This window comes from Trachurus trachurus (assembly GCF_905171665.1).
Source record: "Trachurus trachurus genome assembly, chromosome: 13".
Classification (NCBI taxonomy): domain Eukaryota; kingdom Metazoa; phylum Chordata; class Actinopteri; order Carangiformes; family Carangidae; genus Trachurus; species Trachurus trachurus.
In genome coordinates this window covers 40550472-40573406 of record NC_139892.1, presented here as the reverse complement: position 1 = coordinate 40573406, position 22935 = coordinate 40550472, and the positions used below count along the sequence as shown (strand labels likewise).

Sequence of the window (22935 nt, the reverse complement as noted above, 5' to 3'; positions counted from 1 at the left end):
AGGGGGTCTGTATCATTATGGTCTGTATTGCCTTCACTGGCACTAAGCAGCTTTGAGGAGCATGGTAGGAACCCTGCTCTCACTTAAGTTTCACTTTCACTTTCGCGAGTCACGACGAGGAGGGAGCAGGCAATGCGGCACCTTTCCGTCGGATTGTTTATGTGTGTTTACTAGGGGTGTGCATTGGCACTGCCCTCACGATTCAATTCGATTACGATTCAGCAGGTAACGATTCGATTCGATTCGATTCTCTGATGCATTGCGATGCATTGCAATGCATCAAAATTCTACTGCACTCAACACGGCAAATTCTTCATCAGTCATGAGATATTGAACAACAGATTTTATTGGCTGCTATGTATTATCACTCTCCTGTATCTTTGACATAAATGTCATAAAATAAAATAAAATTGAATGGTATGTATATGGCATTTAAATCACTTCTAGGGCTGCCCCCAAAAATTAGCCGCAGGAAAAAACAAACAAACCTTTGGAGCCGTGTCTCAAAATCAATATGAAAGACTATAGGGCTTTTATTTTGAAGGGCCAGATACAGGAAGTCGTGACACTTTTTGTTGTTGTTGTTTTTTTACACGGCACGGAGGTCTCTCTCTCTCTCGCTGCATCAGAGACCCCCCAGCCTGAGCTCAGTCACTCCCCCTCCTCTACTGTGTTTATCGGTGATAAACGGGCATGCTGATACTGCCTGTAGTAGCCTTACGGTAAAACCCGACCGGCTTGTTGAATCTCGGACCCAACACGGCCGGACTCATGAGCGTTAATTAATTAATTCTCAACCCGACTGCGGGTGAAAAAAAAAAAAAAAAGGAAAAAGAAAGCCAGCGGCAACACTGCTACTGCTGGTGCTGCTGCTTAGCATGTAGCTACAGGCTGCGCATGTCGTTGCTCCGGAAATGCCCCCGGAGGTAATTGAAACTTCACAACTTTATTTGAGGCCAGAAAATAAACAGTGACATAATCGATTATGGCACGTTGCAGCATCGATGCTGAATCGTCCATGTCCCGCATTGCAATGCATCGCCGAATCGATTATTGTTGACACCCCTAGTGTTTACTGTGAAATGATCCGCTGGCAACAGAAACTTAGTTTGGACGTCTTCTGTTCATTTCCATGCACCGGGAGATCAGGATGTTTACAGCGCTACGTGCTAGTGCTCATGGGAAATGGAGTCTTCCTTCAGGCAAAACACTACCGCTTTGGGCCACTGGCGCCGCCAAACTCAACCAAAACTGAAAGTTCTTTAGTACTGCTTTAACATTTTTATATAGGCTATATTTACCATCAAAGAGAATTTAACTGTATATTTCTACAATGACAATAAAGCCTCTCTACTCTGTTCTTCTGATCTTGTTGTGAGACTGAAACAATGGCTTGTTGATTTAAATGAGTTATTCACTGTTATTAGTACCAATAATAATAGTAAAACAATAATGCACAACCCTGTCACCCCTTGCCACACCGACGGCCCGCCGGCGGGCCCCCGGGGGGGTTTTAATCAGGGAGGTGTCATAGAGGATGTCACCAGTCACTTGAAATAGTCATGCCACATATCGTTGGAAAGCTAAAACTCTTGTGATTAAAGATATGCCGACCATTCCTAAATATAATCATCACAGCAACACTCGAATCAGACTATAAACATGCTAACAAAGTTCGTAAAAAGCCGATATAACTCACGATTTGTGTCAGGGCAGGCTCAGGATCACAGGGTTTCCCCACAAACTTGGTGTCGTTACATTCAGAAAAGTCCAGTAAATCCAATCCAGTAAAGTATTTAGTCCAAAACACACGGTTGTACCGGTAGATAACCTCATCCCGCTGCTGCATCTTATGAAATTACGCATTGTATATCCAGTAAATCTGTTTATTTCTCCTCATAAGTCCGGCGTTTACATGAAAACAATGTTTATTTCACTTTTCAAAATGGCGCTGCCCTCTGACCTTTCGATTGACAGCTCACTCGACCAATCACAAGCTCCCTGTCCCCGGCTGCCGCCTGCAATAGCGAATGAGTGGCTGTGTCTCATGAGGAACATCCCCTCCGACAGCGCTGAATGGCTTCAGCCAATAGGAACCGATCCCGATGGAAACTGTAGCATTGAATAGCCAATGAGATTACGAAACGAACGATGTGCTGCATTCACGGTCCCTGGGAAAAGGCAGCACTGCCATCTTCATGCGTAACTTTGCAAAAGCTGCACTTTGGCGCATGTATTGTTTCTCAATGGCAACTTTAGGAAAACGCCTAGATATACACTTAGAAAAACATGTGTAAAATACTCATTTTTAGCAGGATTGTTATCAAATTTGAACTGGGGCCAGGTAAGGCTTCATGCTGTAGTCCCATTGTGTTTTCCAGCTAAAATTCTCAGCCACACTCATCTTCAGGCATCTGATTGCAACAAAAAAATTCAGGCGAGAATAAAAACATTCTAATTCAGTGTGCTCCCACTTAGATTACTCAATGATAGTAGCACTTATAGTGATTATTTCAGTTTGGGGGAAAAACTTCAGAGTGATACCTTTCAAAAGAGACCAAGCCCATCCATATTCTCCAAACAGTTCAAGAACAGCATTCAATTTACTTTGGGTACGCCTTGGAAAGGCGAATATTACAGAATTTATAGGAGTGACAAGAGGTTAAAAACCTGATATCAGATAACAGCAGTATCTCCACCCGTGCTGCTCCACAGAGCAGAGATCTGAGTCCTGGACAGTTAGAGATCCTCATCTCACCTTTGACCTCTGGTCTGGCTCTCATGTTCCCCACACACAGTGGTTTCAGAGGGGGGGGCTCCCTCCTGTCTGTCCTCACACTGATCCATAGCTGAGCCTCCACCTGCAGAGAGAGCTGCACTCAGTCACAACAACAAGGTTTACACACCTGTCCACCACAGTGTCATTCTGCTGTCAACCAGCAGATGGTGCTGAGGGAAGGAAAGTTCTGCTTTCAACCAGCAGATGGTGCTGAGGGAAGGAAAGTTCTGCTTTCAACCAGCAGATGGTGCTGAGGGAAGGAAAGTTCTGCTTTCAACCAGCAGATGGTGCTGAAGGAAGGAAAGTTCAAATCCTTCTGACATCAAACTGTTCTTGCAAATCTTGCATAGTTCCCCTTCAATAGCTAAATGTTTAAAACACAACATTCACTACCTTCCTTCATGTACAACAGAACCTTTATCCAATGGAGAACAAACAGAACAAAGGAGATAAATCAGCTGGGTTGTAGGACAAAGACGACACTCACCAGGTGAATTCAGACCCACATCCAGTCAGAGTCGCTCTTCCTTCACCTGTAGAGGAAACACAGAGAGGAGCACCAACATCAGTCTATAATCACTTCACAGTCAAAGAGTAGAGACATTAACATGATGACAGTGAACACAACAGGAAATGAGAGAAAGAGTGAGAAAGAGAGAAAAGCAGCAGAACTTACCGACTTTCCATCAGGACTTTAACATGTGAGGGTCTTCATCAGTTTCTCCTTCAGTCAGTGACAGTCGACTGGTCTCTGAGCTGCTGTCACAGCAAAGGGACGTGGAACAACAGAACAGGAAGACCTTTCTGATAAATCATGTGACACAACAGAGTGGACTTTGTGGTTGACACGTTGATTGTTCAAGGTTCATGGAAAACTTTGTTATCACTCAGGGGCAATTAGTTTTATAGCCAGTGTCACACACAGCCATCCAGGCATACAATATCACAGGCAAAGAGTACAACAACATGATCACCTTTTAAAATTAAAGAAGGATTAAAGGAGTTTCTCAGCCTTTTGATCCTGCAGGTAGCTCGGCTGTATCTGCAGCCAGATGGAAGCTACTTAAAGGGATAATTCAGTTTTTTGTAAGTGGGATTGTATGTGGTACAAATGGGCCCTGAGTGTAATATCTACAGTAGATAACACCCAGCTACACCGAGCTGTCAAGCCTTTCACCTCTGAGCCAGATGCAGAGCGGGGCGGGAGCTTGTAGCACTAGTGTAGTAGTAGTAGTAGTGGTATAGTATAGTACAGTGCCCTCCCCCGGGGTTGTGACACGTCAACCCCAGTCTCCCTGAAACGGCCAGTTTGCGGCTGCCATTGGTTCACAGCAATTTGAAGGCAGAAAAACTCAGAAATGCAATTTTGCACTTCCTTTTCTGCTGATATGTGCTCTAACACAAGAAAAAATACCACGGGAACACATGAAAAGCACGAAAAACACGATTTTCATGGGAGGGGGTCTTAAAAAACAGACAGCTGAGTTCAGGAGAGTCTGGTCTCTGCTGCTGGATCCTGAAACAACAACACAACTGATAAATGTGCCTGTTGGAGAAAAACTGATGCAAAATATCTTCAATCTAGGGCTGACCTCCAATAGTCGACTATTCCACGATTCGATTCGGAGAGGTCTGATTCGACTATCAACCTCGTAGTTGAACCTTCGGAAAATGTTGTTATGTAACCAAGACCGTACCATTCTGACTGTATGGGGGTGCCAACAGCTGCTGAGCATAAATTGTTACGTAGAATGTGTTTTTTCGTTATAAAAAGCATATTTTGGTAGGGCTGGGACTCGATTAAAAAAATTCATCGAATTAATTAGAGGCTTTGTAATTAATTAATCGCAATTAATCGCATTTTAATCGCATATGAATATTTGACCTGAGAACAGTGAGAAGCATTTTTTTTCACATGGATTTTAGTACCATTGAATGACTGAATACATAAGCTTAAGCATTCAAGGTGGTACTTAACCAAGACCAACAGACTAGGGATGCAAATTATCCATTAATTCATTAATCGATATGTGATACAGATTAAATGGTCTTTCCTTCCAATACACTATGATGATTACTGTAGTATTTAACTAGGCTACTTAAATCACAGTAGCATAAACTGATTTGTTGAACTCAGCCTGATGTAAACATTAATAAAACTCAGTAACCAATCACACAGCAGCTCCATGTTGTCCCTGTGTGATGTTCAGGGACAGGTCAGGACAGTCTGAAGACAGAGCTCTGAGGGTGAAGTCCTATCATAATGAGATGAGCTGCACCTGTGACAGTGACAGGTCATAGATATAGCGCTGCAGCTGAGCAATCAGCGCGATATAGCGCATTTAGCGTGCGCCCGTGTCTGTGTATCTATGTGCAGGCAGAGATCAGAGATGGTGTTTTAAATAACCATGCTAGCGTTTCACCAGCTCTCATCTCTGCCAGTCAGCCTCTCAAACTGCCGCCTCTCTCGCGTGCGGGCGCACCGCACGTAGACACACGTGAGAAAAAAAAAAAAAAAATTGGAAAAAAAAAAAAAAATTGGAAAAAAAAAAAAAAAATTAAATTTTTTTTAAATAAGTGCGATTACAATGCGTTAATTTTTTTAACGTGTTAATTTTGGTGTAATTAATTAATCGTAATTAACGCGTTAAAGTCCCGGCCCTAATTTTGATACAAACTCTGCCTACTTTCTGTTTATAAAGAGTTCAAAATGATGTGTGCGTTTAAACGGTAGTCTTAGTGTAGCTGATGATCTGGCCCTCTGCATTGTGTTTCTCACGGCCTGCCCTAGGTGGGGTTCGAACCCTGGTCTCACGATGCTAACCGTTTCGCCAAGAGGTTGACAACCGCTTGGCAAGTTGGTTAGCACGTCCTTTATGGGTGGAGTGAGTGCACATCTGTTACATTAGCTTCTTACTACGTATTAATAAATCACCCACTGCAGTTGCACAATCAAATGAGCGGAGGTGAGGCAAGGCAAGGCAATTTTATTTGTATAGCCCGTTTTTACAAACAGTTTGTCTCAAAGGGCTTTACATCCCATCATAACAACATCCTTTGTCCTTAGACCCTCACATCCACTGAGGAGAAACTCCATGGAAAACCCTTTTAACAGGGAAAACCAGGAGAAAGCTCAGGGTGAGCAACAGAGGAGGGATCATCACCCAGGACGGACAGACGGGACAGAGATGTTGTCACAGACAAGAAAACAGTTTACAGTTTACAGTTGTTACTTAACAACTCTGTGTGGTAACGTTGTGTTATTATCTCATAGTGTGGTGAATGTGCAGCTCACAACTTGTCCACCAGAGCGTTGTGGAGTTGTTGGATTGTGTATTTGATGAGTTTGATGATGAGGGAAACCAAGAAATCCCATAATGAGCCTCCGTAGCGTAGCCCTGACCAGCTCGCGGCTCTGCTCCGCCGTTCTAAAAATAGCTTGCACCGACAATTAAAGGTAACGAACCTACTGCTATGACTATAGGGATTATGGCAATGGGCCAATTTGACAAAATGTTGAACTATCCCTTTAAGCATGGAATCTGTCCTATAAGCACCGATAAACACTTTCAATAAACTGTTTTCCAACGCCTTTTGACTTTTTAACATAGTGCTGTTTAGGTGGTGGCGTAGTCACTATTGTTGAGACTGTGTAGTCTTTTCAACATCTGGAAGCTCTTCAGTGTTGTCTGGTTGAACAAGGTACAATAACCCGTCCCCTATAGGTGGCATCCATCTTATCTGGGGCAAAGTCAAGATCGTAGCAGCACCATTTCAGAATCTTCACCTCTTCTAACATATCATTTCTAGAGATAACGTTTAACCATGTTTTCAGTGTTAGGTTGATCCATTTATTTCCTGTTTCCATCAGACATTTAATTAGTCTTTTATCCCCCATTCTTGCTTGAATTGGCATCGTCCCCGATTTGTTCTCTTCAATTTCCTTCCAACTTGCTTTGTAATCCTTAGCTGGGCTGATATGTAGTCATCTTTTAGGCAGGGAAGAGCCAGTCCACCCTTATTTTTTGATAATTGAAGAGTTTGGAACCTTATTCTCTGTTTTTTTTCCCCTGCCAAATGTAGCGTGATAATAATTTATCCCATTCGTTAAATTGTTTATCATTTATTTCAATTGGGAGGGTCTGGAATAGATATAATATCCTTGGTAGGATGTTCATTTTTGCCGATTCAAGCCGAGATTCAAAACTTCATATTGGAATAAGATTCCATCTTATATCTTCCTTTAATTTTTTATTTAATAGATCAACATTTAAGTTGTATAACTTTGATAAATCTTTTGGGATGTTGACTCCCAGATACTTCATATGTTCTAGATCCCATTTTATTTGAATCTTAGAAGTAATGTTTTGGCTAGGTTTGTAATTGAAGTTTAATATTTGGGTCTTTTGGATGACCAAACCAAAAGCCTCTAGGAATGATAGTAGTTCCAAAATTGAATTTTCAGGGTTTGACAAACTAATTAAAACGTCGTCAGCAAATAAAGAAATCTTGTATTCTTGGTCTAATATTTTTATACCAGAGATATTATTATTCTGAGTAATCCCCTGACTTAACGGTTCGATATAAACAATGCGAACAACAATGGCCTTGTCTAGTCCCTCTTTCCAGCCCATATGGGTTTGAAATTGCTCCATTTATTTTTACTCTGGCTTTAGGTTTATTATATAGTCCTAGTGCTTTAATAGTTTTAATAAAAATTTGATGAAATCCAAATTTGTCCAATAATCGAAATAGGAACTCCCAATTAACCCGATCAAAAGTCTTCTCGGCGAATGCTATCTTTTGTCTGCCTTTGCTGAATAAAACCTGTTTGATCTAGACTTATTATCTGAGGAAGAATATTTTCAATTCTTTTTGCCAAAATGTGGGTAAAGATCTTGTAGCCTTAGTTCAAAACACTTATCAGCTGAGTAAGTCCTTCATCTCTTTGTACCACTCTGCCGGATGAAGCTTTGTTTATCCTTGAATGTGATCTGTAATAATTTCACCAATTAGAAACCTATTTTGTTAATCGCTCACTTTGGGTCATTTTATGAGTTTAAAAAAAGCTTCCATCGCTTCTTCATCCGTTTTGAGTTGGGTATATTATAGATTTGTATAAAATGTTTCAAAGGTTTGTTGGATATCTTTTATTTTGTAGTGCGTAGAGTTGGTAATGGCGTCTCTTATTTTATCAAATGTATTTTCTGCCTGCTGCTTTTTTAATTTGTAAGCTAATAGTTTAGCTGATTTACTTACTACTACTTTACGGTTTCATAGTATTTTTGCTTTAGAAAGGTTAATTTTTTCTTAATATCATTTGAGTAAATTTCATTCAATTCGTTTTTTTTTCTTACTCATTTCCATTTTTATTCCTGGATTTGCAACGGATTTAATGTCTTTTTATGTGCATTCTCTAATTTTCTACCTTTATTTTGAAGGAGCCTTTTGTTCCTACAGGTTTCTATAGGAACCAGCAGCTGAGGTGAAGGACCACAGGAAGTGAATCTGGGTCAGTCTCTGATGTGAAACTCAAACTTCTCTCTGAGGTTCAACGTTTCAATCTGACAGAAGCTGAAAGAGGCCACGGTGCGTTCACTGACCTCTCACCCTGCTTTATCTATCTATCTATCTACCTATCTACCTATCTATCTATCTATCTATCTATCTATCTATCTATCTATCTATCTATCTATCTATCTATCTATCTATGTATCTATCTATCTATCTATCTATCTATCTATCTATCTATCTATCTATCTATCTATCTATCTATATGTTCATAACTAAGTGAAGACACTGGAGATACAAACTTTTCATTTCATTTAATTTTCAGTTTAAAACATTTTCATTAATTTTTTCATTAAAAAAACAGTTTGAAGATGAAAGTGATGGAGGTCCGGAGAGGAGAGCAGCACAGCCCCGTTGCATTATGGGAGTTAAACCCAGACTGAAGCTGGTTGTGGTTCATCAACACTCTGCACCTGAAGGCAGCAGATAAATACTCGGCTCGTTGGAGATGAAGCTGCTCCTCGTCTGGAAGGTCGGGAGCGCTGACAGGAAGCTGCAGTTTCCAGCCGCCGGCAAGACAAACAGGAAGTCACAGAAATATAGATTTCTTTTATATGCTGTACTGCAGTTGTCCAATAAATAACCAATATGTTTCTCAGAACAGAAGTTTGACTCTGTAGCCAGAGAATAACGAACACTTTTCACATCAGTTCTTTTAACTTTGTACCAATGAACTGATCAAACTCAGCCTCGTAAACCAGCCTCTCGCGGAAATGCATTTCATTTCATTCCGAGGGAGAGTCTGGCCTCATCCCCATTCTAAGCGTTTGGACTGAAACCCTCAGAAGGCCGAGCCAATCAGCGTCGCCCGCTGTGATTGACACAGCACGTTGGCCAATCAGGGACCGACTGGTGCAACGCCCCGTCACTACACCAACTTGCTGATTGGCTGAATGGGGTTGTCTGTCAACGCTACTACTCCCACCCAGCTCCCACCCAGCTCCCGCCCACCCCAGACGCTTAGAGGGGGGATGAGGCCAGACTCTCTGAGAGATGAAATGAAATGTATTTCCGTGAGAGGTGGTTTACGAGGCTAGATCAAACTCACATACAAAGTAGATTTGTCTAAAATGATAACTACTTTTCATTGTGGTCTAATATTTGTTTAATGATGCCACCATTATCACTTATTGCTCGTTTTGATGAGTGTAAAATAGATAACCTTCACTATTATTATTATGATTATTATTATCAACCACCCAAAATACGTTTGTTAACAAATTAAACCTTATTACACAACATTCATATAATCTAGCATTAAATATAACGATTAGTATTTTCGACAACACTTTGTGTTCGTCGTCCTAATTAAGAGCCGATCATGATCTGGCGCGTTTCCCATCATGCCCTGAGGTTGCAGGCGGTTGGAGTCGGTTGGAGTCGGTTGCAGTCGGTGGCAGTCGGTGGCAGTTGGTTGCAGTCGGTGGCAGTCGTGGCAAACGTTGCAGTTGGGGACAGTCGGTGACAGTCGGTTGCGGTCGGTTGCAGTAGGTTGTAGTCGGTGGCAGTCAGTGGCAGTCGTGGCAAACGTTGCAGTCGGTGGCAGTCGGTTGCAGTCGTGGCAGTCGGTTGGAGTCGGTTGCAGTCGGTTGCGGTCGGTTGCAGTCAGTGGCAGTCGTGGCAAACGTTGCAGTCGGTGGCAGTCGGTTGCAGTCGGTGGCAGTCGGTTGCAGTCGGTTGCAGTCGGTGGCAGTCGGTTGCAGTCGTGGCAGTCATGGCAAACGTTGCAGTTGGGGACAGTCGGTGGCAGTCGGTTGCAGTCGTGGCAAACGTTGCAGTTGGGGGCAGTCGGTTGCAGTTGGGGGCAGTCGGTTGCAGTTGGGAACAGTCGGTTGCAGTCGGTGGAGAGCAACTGCGGCGCCTGGCTCTAAAAACTGCGGCCACCTTGATCTCTGAGGTTAACCTAGTGTTTCACATGAAGGCACCAAAGCATGCTTGGAGAATGTTTCACCTGAAGGCACCAAAGCAAAGCATGCTGGGAGAATGTTTCACCTGAAGGCACCAACCCAAAGCATGCTGGGAGAATCTTCTGACATCTTTGAATCGTTTCATATTTTCATTTATTCCTGTTTTCAGCTGCTTTCAGCATTCACACGCATTTTATGCAGTTAATGTTCTGATCTTTTTCTACAGTAGTTCATTCCTATTTTTCACTCTGTTCTTGGTTCGTCTACATCCAGACGCTGCCGGGGGGGTCGGCCGGTCAGCTGGGTGGGGGGCATAGATATATATACTGACTAGATGCCGCCTTCTGCTTCTCAGCGTACGTCATCACGGCGGCCATCTTGGTCCGGGGGTTTCTGACCATAGACAAATAAACGTCTGACCAGCAGTCAGACCAGTCAGACCCTGGAGAACACATCAGTGTATTTATGCATTTGGGTGTGTGTGAGTATCTAAGAGTATGTTTAATACATTAAAACAAAAATTATTTAAAAAAATGTTTTTTTTGTTTTGTTGTATCATAAATTTATGTCTGATTCAGAAATTTAAACCAAACGGCTTGAAAATGGGTTGAATATTCAGTGAGTTATGTGTTTTTAATGGCTGATAGACCTCTAGTGCAGGAAGTAGACACGACTTCCCCCTGACCAAGATGGCCGCCACGTTGACGTATTCCACTCAATAGAGCTGCATGGGAACGCGGCATCTAGTCAGTATATATATATCTATGGGCGCAGGGGGTCGGGGGGGTCAGCTGGGTGGGGGGGGTCGGGGGGTGGTCAGCTGCTGGGCGGGGGGGTCGGCGTGTCCCTCTCCAACATCCTCAGCGTCCGTCTGACCCCGGACTCGACGCGGCGGAAGTGCAGCCTCTTCCAGAGACTGAGCTGCTGGCGCCGGCCCCAGTCCAAGTCCCGCAGGAAAACCTGTAGGGGGGGGGGGGGGGGGGGGCAGAGGATGATGGTGACTGAGTTGTTATAGTCCAGTCATTTTATGAGAACTTATGTATTTGTAACGACTTGTAACAACTCATTCTAAGGTACCAGAAAGCTTTCATTTGGATGCAGCTGTGATTCCACTTCAGTGAAATACAGATTTATGAAAGACATGTTTGATTTTTGATAATAAAAAGACAAATAAGTTACACACTGGGACTTTAACAATAAACCTTGTTAGTTATTATCACGGACACGGTCATTTTAGGACAAAAAAGGGGTCAACGTTAAACAAACTGCAACAGAAGCAAACTCAACTGGTTTTGTCTCTTCAACATGTCCTGAGTGAGGGAAAAAAAAGCCCAGAAGAATCCCATTAGGGGAAAGTTTAGAAAAACACCCAAATATATCCCATAATACGCATATAAAACATTTTTTTTTTTCACCTGAATAGGGTAACATTTTAAACCTTTAGATATCTCCATGAAAATTACCGAGTTAATTACTTACATTAAGACAAACAAAAAATGTATTACAAGATTTTTGAAATTCTTTGTTAACATGGGCAAATTTGCATAAATTTTTATAAATTCCACCGTTTTGACGGCACATGTAAAGGTGCTGTGGTACCGGCATGAAAACTGGAGTGAGTTGACTCCATTGGTCAACGACAAGTTGACCACTTTAAATTTCAAGATGACTGCAATTTTTCAAGATAAACGCCGGAAGTCAATTCATTTTCAATGAGAGCCCGGCGACACTGAGCGACCAAAGCATCAACAGGCGTTGCCGCGCTTCCAAAGCTTCCAAAGCGTCCAAAGCTTCCAAAGCTTCCAAAGCCTCCAAAGCCTCCAAAGCTTCCAAAGCTTCAAAAGCCTCCAAAGCTTCCAAAGCCTCCAAAGCTTCCAAAGCCTCCAAAGCCTCCAAAGCTTCCAAAGCGTCCAAAGCTTCCAAAGCCTCCAAAGCCTCCAAAGCTTCCAAAGCCTCCAAAGCCTCCAAAGCTTACAAAGCTTCCAAAGCCTCCAAAGCTTCCAAAGCCTCCAAAGCCTCCAAAGCTTCCAAAGCTTCCAAAGCCTCCAAAGCCTCCAAAGCTTCCAAAGCCTACAAAGCCTCCAAAGCTTACAAAGCCTCCAAAGCCTCCAAAGCTTCCAAAGCCTCCAAAGCTTCCAAAGCCTCCAAAGCTTCCAAAGCTTCCAAAGCTTCCAAAGCCTCCAAAGTCTCCAAAGCTTCCAAAGCTTCCAAAGCTTCCAAAGCCTCCAAAGCTTCCAAAGCCTCCAAAGCTTCCAAAGCCTCCAAAGCTTCCAAAGCTTCCAAAGCCTCCAAAGCTTCCAAAGCTTCCAAAGCCTCCAAAGCCTCCAAAGCGTCCAAACCTTCCAAAGCGTCCAAACCTTCCAAAGCCTCCAAAGCTTCCAAAGCGTCCAAAGCTTCCAAAGCCTCCAAAGCTTCCAAAGCCTCCAAAGCTTCCAAAGCTTCCAAAGCCTCCAAAGCCTCCAAAGCGTCCAAACCTTCTAAAGCTTCCAAAGCCTCCAAAGCCTCCAAAGCGTCCAAAGCTTCCAAAGCTTCCAAAGCTTCCAAAGCCTCCAAAGCTTCCAAAGCGTCCAAAGCTTCCAAAGCTTCCAAAGCGTCCAAAGCCTCCAGAGCTTCCAAAGCTTCCAAAGCTTCCAAAGCGTCCAAAGCTTCCAAAGCCTCCAAAGCGTCCAAAGCTTCCAAAGCTTCCAAAGCCTCCAAAGCTTCCAAAGCGTCCAAAGCTTCCAAAGCCTCCAAAGCTTCCAAAGCTTCCAAAGCCTCCAAAGCTTCCAAAGCCTCCAAAGCTTCCAAAGCTTCCAAAGCTTCCAAAGCCTCCAAAGCCTCCAAAGCCTCCAAAGCTTCCAAAGCCTCCAAAGCCTCCAAAGCTTACAAAGCTTCCAAAGCCTCCAAAGCTTCCAAAGCCTCCAAAGCCTCCAAAGCTTCCAAAGCTTCCAAAGCTTCCAAAGCCTTTGCCGTTTTGGAAGCTGTCTTGTCTGACGCCCGTCGCCCACCCTTGAGCGTTTTTGATGCTTTGGAAGCTTTTGGTGTGAAGGCACAGCTAGTAGAGCAGGTATGAACAAACAGTTCATAATCCAATTGCGTATGGCTAATTAGCTGATAGCCTCAATGGGTTCCATTCAGACCTTAATATGACGTTTTTTAACTGTAATATGTTAACAAGACATTTTCACCTGCTCTACCCGACGTTTAGACCAGGTGCTGTATGTATGCAAATTAGCCATCCATGCGTTAAGCTACCGTAACTATGACAACGACTGAAACCATGGAAACGGAAACGTACAATTCCACCAAACCGGCAAAACCGGACAGATGACCGGTTGTTGTATTATGGGATGTCTGACTGTACAATGAGCCCTGGTTGTTGTATTATGGGATGTCTGACTATACCCTGAGCCCTGGTTGTTGTATTATAGGATGTCTGACTGGACAGTGAGCCCTGGTTGTTGTATTATGGGATGTCTGACTGTATAATGAGCCCTGGTTGTTGTATTATGGGATGTCTGACTGTACCCTGAGCCCTGGTTGTTGTATTATGGGATGTCTGACTGTACCCTGAGCCCTGGTTGTTGTATTATGGGATGTCTGACTGTACCCTGAGCCCTGGTTGTTGTATTATGGGATGTCTGACTGTACCTTGAGCTGCTGCTGGACCCGTGTGCGGTCCCAGGTCGCGGCGTTCTCCTGGATCACGCGCAGGATGGGATGCCAGTCCTCCGACAAGTCCGTTCCCTCGGTAACCGAGGCCAGGACCTTCACCCGCCGCCCGCTGCCACCGCCGCCGCTGGGAACGCCACGGACGTACAGAGACTGTTTCCCCACGTCGCTGAGAGGGTTCAGGTACAGGCTGCACACACACACACACACACACGCACACACACTGTATCAGAACCTGTGGTGTGTGTGTGTAGTGTGTGTGTGTGTGTGTGTGTGTGTACATGTGTGTGTAGGGATGTCACGATTACTCGATTACACAATTAACTGCGATATTAAGCGCTACGGTTAATTGACCGAAACGTTTCCTGAATACCGTCAGGAAATATAATGACGGAACCAAAGTTGAGTGCAACTCAAACGGAACGAAAACAAAGTAACACAACACAACATTGCAATTTAAACATAAAATAAACAAACCAAAATAATAGATTAGATTATAATAGTTAATAGTTTACCATGTGACCACATCAAATAAGTCAAATGATTAAAACGATTTAAATAAATGTAACATCTGGACGAGACGACAACTGATGACTTCAGTATTTTAAACAATTCTCCTGGGGGGTTAATGATTGGTCCTATATAATCCCTACCTGTGGTGTGTGTGTGGTGTGTGTGTGTATTGTAGGTGTGTGTATCTCACTGCAGTGTGTGTACAGTGGCGTGCTCTCTGCAGGCGTCCACCAGCGCCAGCGCGGCGTTGTCACCGATGTCGTTGTAGGCCACGTTGATCTCCTGGAGGTCCGGGTGCAGCCGGAGGCTCAGGGCCAGCCGCCGCGCACCGCCGTCGCCCACGCCCGTGTGCATCAGCGAGAGGCGGGCGAGGCCGCGGTTGCCAGGCAACGCCTCCAGCAGCCGGCACAGCCCCGAGTCCAGCAGAGGGTTGTCACACAGCCTGAGGACAGACAGAGGAGTTCACAGGGTTCCTACAGCTTAAGACAAGTTACATTTAAGACTTTTTAAGAGTTTTTTAAAGCCACTTGAAATGAAATTTAAGACCGACTTCATAATAAACACACACAGGGCCGTTGCTAGGAGTTCTGGGCCCCCTTAAAGAATACTAAAGTGGGCCCCTCCCCCTAACTTTTCCTTTTTTTTTCTTAGACTACGTATGTATTATCGTTTTTTATTTAGCCTACTTTGTTTTGATGCTAATGCAGCATTACACTGCAAAAACTCAAGTATCTTGGCAAGAATATTTGTCTTATTTCTAGTCAAAATGTCATTTCTAGTCAAAACAAATCTCATTCTACTTAAAATAAGACTCATCATATTAAAAGCAGCTTGTTTTTAGACACTTTTTACTTCTTTCAAGCAGATTTTCACTTGGAATAAGTAGAAAAATCTGATAGTGGAGCAAGTTTTTCTTTCTTATTACAAGCACAAAAAACTTACTTTCACTGGCAGATTTTTCTATTTATTGTGAATTTAAGTGAAAATGATCTAAAAACAAGTTAATTTTTAAGGTGATGAGTCTTATTTTAAGTGGAAAAGAGATTAGTTTTGACTAGAAATGAGACATTTGGACAAGAAATAAGACAAATATTCTTAGAAAGATGTAGAGTTTTTACAGTGTACTATGAGTATTAGTCAGGGTCGTATGCAGAATAAATCAGTCATACAAAGATTAGACTACTGGGGTTTTTTATGGGCCCCACTGGGCGCTGGGCCCCTAGAGTTATCACCACCTTTCTCCCCTAGACAACGGCCCTGAACACAAATGCAGAAAAAAGAAAAAAAAACACCACATCAATTACACAGGGTTAGGGACAATTTGACCCACTTTCCTCTGTGATCCAAGGTAAAGTGACTGCTACATGAACATTGGATTGTGTCTCTTTCCAGCTGTCCTTTCAAAATAAATGTCTCTTTCCAGCTGTCCTTTCAAAATAAATGTCTCTTTCCAGCTGTCCTTTCAAAATAAATGCATAAAAAGTCTGAAAAAAAAACAAAAAACACTGACTCTCTATATCTAACTTCTCTATGTCGGATTGTTACCAATTATTTAGAGATTTGAGCCCAATTACAACCATAAAATACCACTCACCATGTGTTAACATTTTTAAGACTTTTGAAATTTTGATTTAAGACATTTTAATGCCAATTAAGGCCTTGTTTTTAGATTAATGAATTCTATGCCTTTTAAGACTTTTTAAGGATCCGTAAGAACCCTGACTTCAGGAGGGGGAGGGGCTAGTGGGTCTGTTACCACGGAAACACAACTCTGCTCCAACACAGTTAACAACAGTCGTTATAGTCTGAAAGTCTTCAAAACTCCCACACACCTCAAACACATCGGCAGGGTCATGGGGTTACCAAGGAAACACATCAACTAATCCACAAACAGGAAGATACATATATATATATGTATATATTTATAAAACGTAAAGGTGAAATCCGGCGATCTGATTGGTTGTTAACCGTGGTATAATGAGCATATACCACGGCTACTATTCTAAAGCCTTATCACAGCGTAGGCTATCACTCCGCCTCAGGGGGCGTGGCCTTACTGTAGCGATGTGATTGGACTCTGAGAAGGGGGCGTGGCCTTACTGTAGCGATGTGATTGGACTCTGAGAAGAAGGGGGCGTGGCCTTACTGTAGCGATGTGATTGAACTCTGAGAAGGGGGCGTGGCCTTACTGTAAATGATGTGATTGGACTCTGAGAAGGGGGCGTGGCCTTACTGTAGCGATGTGATTGGACTTTGAGAAGAAGGGGGCGTGGCCTTACTATAGCGATGTGATTGGACTTTGAGAAGAAGGGGGCGTGGCCTTACTGTAGCGATGTGATTGAACTCTGAGAAGGGGGCGTGGCCTTACTGTAAATGATGTGATTGGACTCTGAGAAGGGGGCGTGGCCTTACTGTAGCGATGTGATTGGACTCTGAGAAGGGGGCGTGGCCTTACTGTAGCGATGTGATTGGACTCTGAGAAGGGGGCGTGGCCTTACTATAGCGATGTGATTGGACTTTGAGAAGAAGGGGGCGTGGCCTTACTGTAGCGATGTGATTGGACTCTGAGAAGAAGGGGGCGTGGCCTTACTGTAGCGATGTGATTGGACTCTGAGAAGAAGGGGGCGTGGCCTTACTGTAGCGATGTGATTGGACTCTGAGAAGGGGGCGTGTCATTACTGTTGCGATGTGATTGGACTCTGAGAAGGGGGCGTGGCCTTAGACTCTGAGAAGAAGGGGGCGTGGCCTTACTGTAGCGATGTGATTGGACTCTGAGAAGAAGGGGGCGTGGCCTTACTGTAGCGATGTGATTGGACTCTGAGAAGAAGGGGGCGTGGCCTTACTGTAGCGATGTGATTGGACTCTGAGAAGAAGGGGGCGTGTCCTTACTGTAGCGATGCGATTGGACTCTGAGAAGAAGGGGGCGTGGCCTTACTGTAGCGATGCGATTGGACTCTGAGAAGAAGGGGGCGTGGCCTTACTGTAGCGATGCGATTGGACTCTGAGAAGAAGGGGGCGTGGCCTTACTGTAGCGATGCGATTGGACTCTGAGAAGAAGGGGGCGTGGCCTTACTGTAGCGATGCGATTGGACCCTGAGAAGAAGGGGGCGTGGCCTTACTGTAGCGATGCGATTGGACCCTGAGAAGAAGGGGGCGTGGCCTTACTGTAGCGATGTGATTGGACTCTGAGAAGGGGGCGTGGCCTTAGACTCTGAGAAGAAGGGGGCGTGGCCTTACTGTAGCGATGTGATTGGACTCTGAGAAGGGGGCGTGGCCTTACTGTAGCGATGTGATTGGACTCTGAGAAGGGGGCGTGGCCTTACTATAGCGATGTGATTGGACTTTGAGAAGAAGGGGGCGTGGCCTTACTATAGCGATGTGATTGGACTTTGAGAAGAAGGGGGCGTGGCCTTACTGTAGCAATGTGATTGGACTCTGAGAAGGGGGCGTGTCCTTACTGTAGCGATGTGATTGGACTCTGAGAAGGGGGCGTGGCCTTAGACTCTGAGAAGAAGGGGGCGTGGCCTTACTGTAGCGATGTGATTGGACACTGAGAAGGGGGCGTGGCCTTAGACTCTGAGAAGAAGGGGGCGTGGCCTTACTGTAGCGATGTGATTGGACTCTGAGAAGAAGGGGGCGTGGCCTTACTGTAGCGATGTGATTGGACTCTGAGAAGAAGGGGGCGTGTCCTTACTGTAGCGATGCGATTGGACTCTGAGAAGAAGGGGGCGTGGCCTTACTGTAGCGATGCGATTGGACTCTGAGAAGAAGGGGGCGTGGCCTTACTGTAGCGATGTGATTGGACTCTGAGAAGAAGGGGGCGTGGCCTTACTGTAGCGATGCGATTGGACTCTGAGAAGAAGGGGGCGTGGCCTTACTGTAGCGATGCGATTGGACCCTGAGAAGAAGGGGGCGTGGCCTTACTGTAGCGATGCGATTGGACCCTGAGAAGAAGGGGGCGTGGCCTTACTGTAGCGATGTGATTGGACTCTGAGAAGGGGGCGTGGCCTTACTGTAGCGATGTGATTGGACTCTGAGAAGAAGGGGGCGTGGCCTTACTGACAGGAAGTGGGCGTGGCCTTACTGTAGCGATGTGATTGGACTCTGAGAAGAAGGGGGCGTGGCCTTACTGACAGGAAGGGGGCGTGGCCTTACTGTAGCGATGTGATTGGACTCTGAGAAGAAGGGGGCGTGGCCTTACTGTAGCGATGTGATTGGACTCTGAGAAGAAGGGGGCGTGGCCTTACTGTAGCGATGCGATTGGACTCTGAGAAGAAGGGGGCGTGGCCTTACTGTAGCGATGTGATTGGACTCTGAGAAGAAGGGGGCGTGGCCTTACTGACAGGAAGGGGGCGTGGCCTTACTGTAGCGATGTGATTGGACTCTTGGGCTGCAGCAGAAGGTCTCGGAGCAGGAAGCAGGACTCTGGACCCAGACTGTTGAACTGCAGACTGACAACACAACACAGACACACAACATGCATCAACCACATGCTGTCAGTCACTGCAGTTACACATCGTCATGGTTACAACTAGAGCGCTGGAATAAAAGAGAGTAAGGACAGCATTGGTCCAATGAAAAAGTGCATCCTGGTGGAGGAATATGGGTATTGCAAAAAGATCTCTGCATTGTTGGTGAATGAGCAGTGTGGTGTTTTCAATAATTTCAGGACATTTATAGATCACCCACGTTAATAGCATCATTGAGGATCCTTTACAGATAAACTTATAAAAAACTTAAAAAACTTGAACTTATATATATTATAAACTTCTTCCTCCAGATATCCAGAATCTGTTTAAAATGAAGGATTCCAGTTCTAACCTGAGAAGACCACTATTATTTGAGAAACCAAAGACTTGAACTACTGTAAAAAATCACTGTCTTTCTGTTCGAGGGGTTAAAACATCTGGAATAATTGTCCTGAAAATATTAAATTATGCTGTACTCTAGTCAGCTTTAAAAAACTTTATAAGAACAACATAATTTCTCGTTACAGTATGGAAAATGAAGTTAAATGATTTTGTATTATTTTGGGTTATGCGCTGTGTACAATTCTTTATTTTGTTGTGATCAGAAATTTAAGTGTACTGATTAATTTCAAATGTCTGTGATCTGATCCTATTGTATTAATGCGTATATATATATATATATATATATATATATATATATATATATTTTTTTTAATTTTAATTTTTTAAGGTAAAAGGGGTAGGGGTATATAAGCTTTGGCTTCAACCTACACCCTTTCGGTTATATAAGCTTGATATACCGAAATAAATAAATTCATTCATTCATTCATTCAGAATTAACACATAGGTGAGTAAAAACAAAACAAAAAAACAGTTGTCTACATGAATGTTTCAATCTACATTTTGTAATTGTAAACAAATAATAAGTGTAATCTGATATGACCAAGACACCTAAAAACAAAAACACGGCCGTTTTCATCAATTTACAAGCAAGTGGGCAACACACATACATTGGAGTGAATGGGTTTTCTGGGCGCTGTTGCAACACCCATATCCTGCCACTAGGGGCGCAAAACCCTTAAACCCTTAAACCCTTAAACCCTTACACCCTTACACCCTTACCACGGGAGTCAATGCTGGTGTCCTTACTCTCTTTTACAGTGCTCTAGATACAACAACATCACATCACATCACAGTTACACATCGTCATGGTTACAACAAGGCTCCATGCACACACACACTTCCTGTCGGTTCTCACTCACTTGAGGCTGCGCGTGTGTCTGAAGGCCGGAGACAGAATCTGCAGCAGCTCATGGGACAGAAGACAGGAGGACAAGTCCAGTTCCTCCAGCTGGTAGCTGCAGAGGACAGAGGACAGAGGACAGAGGGTTAGAGGACAGAGGACAAGTCCAGTTCCTCCAGCTGGTAGCTGCAGAGGACAGGGGACAGAGGACAAGATTTTTTCTTCTTCTTCTTATTCATCTTCCGGACAAATTTCGGTTGGCTACTAGTCCTGAGTTGCAGGACAAGTTATCTATCAAAACGTGCGGTTCGATCAGGATCGGTGTGCTGTTACTTTTCTCAACAGCCAACTGCGCAAAAAATTTGCATGTAAGTCAATGGGACGGGCGGAAAAAAAAGAGCGAAAAAGACCAATCATTGGAGTTTAACAAACGTCTACTGCTCAGGCATACTTTCACCTAGAGACTCCATTTAAACTTTAAACAGTAGACACAAGTCTTGTGTATTGTCGTATTACTCCACGTTTTGATAGGTCATATAGTTTTTGATCAATCCCTGTTCAATGACCATGATCATTTTTGGAGAAATTATGAGATTATAATGGGTGTGTATTGGACGGAATGTTCGTGTCAGAGTGGGTGACATCATCGGTTAGAGTGGGAGAGATGCCAGAAAAACTCCAGATTTTTTCTCTTTCCAAACTCGGCCCGGCCACAATTTACACTCTACACACATACTTTTTTTCAGAATTTGTAAGACAAACATGTTATCTCTCTTATCATCTGCTCAAAATATCAGAGAGACTTACAGAATTTAAACTCTGAGCCTCTAAGTGCGGCCACGTCTGTCTCTGCTCCTCATTGAGTCCAATACAAATATTTTCTGAGAGAAGCAGAACGGCCTGATGTTTTAAAACTGCCAGCATCGCCAAAATATTTACTGTAGAAACACCAAATCGTACCAACATTTTCAGTAAGTCCTTAGAGCAACGTTGATCTGTGTTTTGTTCTGATAGGAGTTACCGTTTTGTCACCCTAAGCCTAAATGTGAGACCGGTGCAGAGGCAGGAAATCGCTCTTTTTCTCAACGTTTCTGTCTGTCTCAGCCTGGGGGGCCCCTATCGTCATTGGCAACCACCTCAAGTTGCCCTGGTAACGTCTGATTCTCAGGCCAGAGCTCGTTAACTTCATAATAGTCCAGTAATTTTAGGCCAAAAAAGGGGTCAACGTTAAACAAATTGCAACAGAAGCAAACTCAACTGATTTTGTATCCTCAACATGTCCTGAGTGAGGGAAAAAAAGCCCAGAAGAATCCCATTAGGGGAAAGTTTAGAAAAACACCCAAACATATCCCATTTATACGCATATAAAAAAATTTTTTCACATGAATAGGGTAAAATTTGTAACCTTTAGATATCTCCATGAAAATTACTGAGTTGATTACTTACATTAAGACAAACAAAAAATGTATTACAAGTTTTTTGAAATTCTTTGTTAACATGAGCAAATTTGCATAAATCTGCAAAAATTTGCATAAATTGCACCGTTTTGACGGCACATGTATATGAAGTTGCTGTGGTGGTACCGGCATGAAAATTGGAATCAGTTGACTCCATCGGTCAACCGACAAGTTGACCACTTTAAATTTCAAGATGACTGCAATTTTTCAAGACAGCCACATCCTTAGTAGAGCAGGTATGACACGCTCCGTCTTTATTAGTAATGCTCATGGGTAGCCTAAATTGGTTCCATTACTTAAGTTTTTTAACTGTAATATGTTAACAAGATTGAACAAGACATTTTCACCTGCTCTACCCAATGTTTAGATCAGGTGCTGTATGTATGCAAATTAGCCATACGTAATTGGATTATGCACTGTTGGCTCATGTCATGCTCTACTAAGGATGTGGAAAACCTGGCCATAGCAGCGTATTTCAGTTTGTGCGAATCAGGGGATTTTACAGTCATCTTGAAATTTAAAGTGGTCAACTTGTCGGTTGACCGATGGAGTCAACTCACTCCAATTTTCATGCCGGTACCACCACAGCAACTTCATATATACATGTGCCGTCAAAATGGTGCAATTTATGCAAATTTTTGCAGATTTATGCAAATTTGCTCATGTTAACAAAGAATTTCAAAAAACTTGTAATACATTTTTTGTTTGTCTTAATGTAAGTAATCAACTCAGTAATTTTCATGGAGATATCTAAAGGTTACAAATTTTACCCTATTCATGTGAAAATTTTTTTTTATATGCGTATAAATGGGATATGTTTGGGTGTTTTTCGAAACTTTCCCCTAATGGGATTCTTCGGGGCTTTTTTTCCCTCACTCAGGACATGCTGAGGATACAAAATCAGTTGAGTTTGCTTCTGTTGCAATTTGTTTAACCTTTTCTCATAAAATGACTGGACTATAAACAATCCACCTGGCGCTCCTTTATGCCGTTCTCTCTCCTCATTGGATAAAGGTTGTAGGATACAAGGAAAGTTTTCTCCTGGGCTCAGAGCAGAGCAGAGTGACTGACAGACCCGTGTTTCAGACCAAACACTCTATAGAAGTGATTGCTGTCGGAAGATACAACTATTTAAGACTTAGATTAACACAAACATTCACCTTACTTCTGCTTTAAGATCTCGGGTTCGATTCCCATGTTGACAGAGATGGCAAAACTGGCCGTAGCTCCCGCGTCCCTCTCAAAATTTCCCAGAGGAAATTTTCTAGTCAGTTTTATTAGGCTCCGGGCAGACAATATTTTGGACTCATAGTTGATGAAGTTTGGCAAATATCAGAATTAGAAA

At 43.4% G+C, this 22935-nt stretch overlaps 2 protein-coding genes across 2 annotated transcripts in view; both read right to left on the bottom strand.

Moving 5' to 3' along the window:
• The window catches only part of LOC310996402 (protein NLRC3-like), a 260542-nt gene that overhangs the window by 16514 nt on the left and 221093 nt on the right, over positions 1-22935 (bottom strand). The window contains exons 2-4 of the mRNA XM_083985777.1: positions 3456-3538; positions 3267-3312; positions 2759-2861 (exon numbers count right to left, since the gene is read on the bottom strand). Coding sequence (XP_083841903.1) covers positions 2759-2847 — 89 coding nt within the window. The 5' untranslated portion in view covers positions 2848-2861; positions 3267-3312; positions 3456-3538. The remainder of the gene's footprint in view (positions 1-2758; positions 2862-3266; positions 3313-3455; positions 3539-22935) is intronic.
• Positions 11043-22935, bottom strand: part of nlrx1 (NLR family member X1) — a 35599-nt gene continuing 23706 nt past the window's right edge. The window contains 5 exon segments of the mRNA XM_083985131.1: positions 11043-11217; positions 13888-14098; positions 14612-14863; positions 18786-18872; positions 20153-20248. Of these exon segments, the coding sequence (XP_083841257.1) occupies positions 11074-11217; positions 13888-14098; positions 14612-14863; positions 18786-18872; positions 20153-20248 (790 nt within the window). The 3' untranslated portion in view covers positions 11043-11073.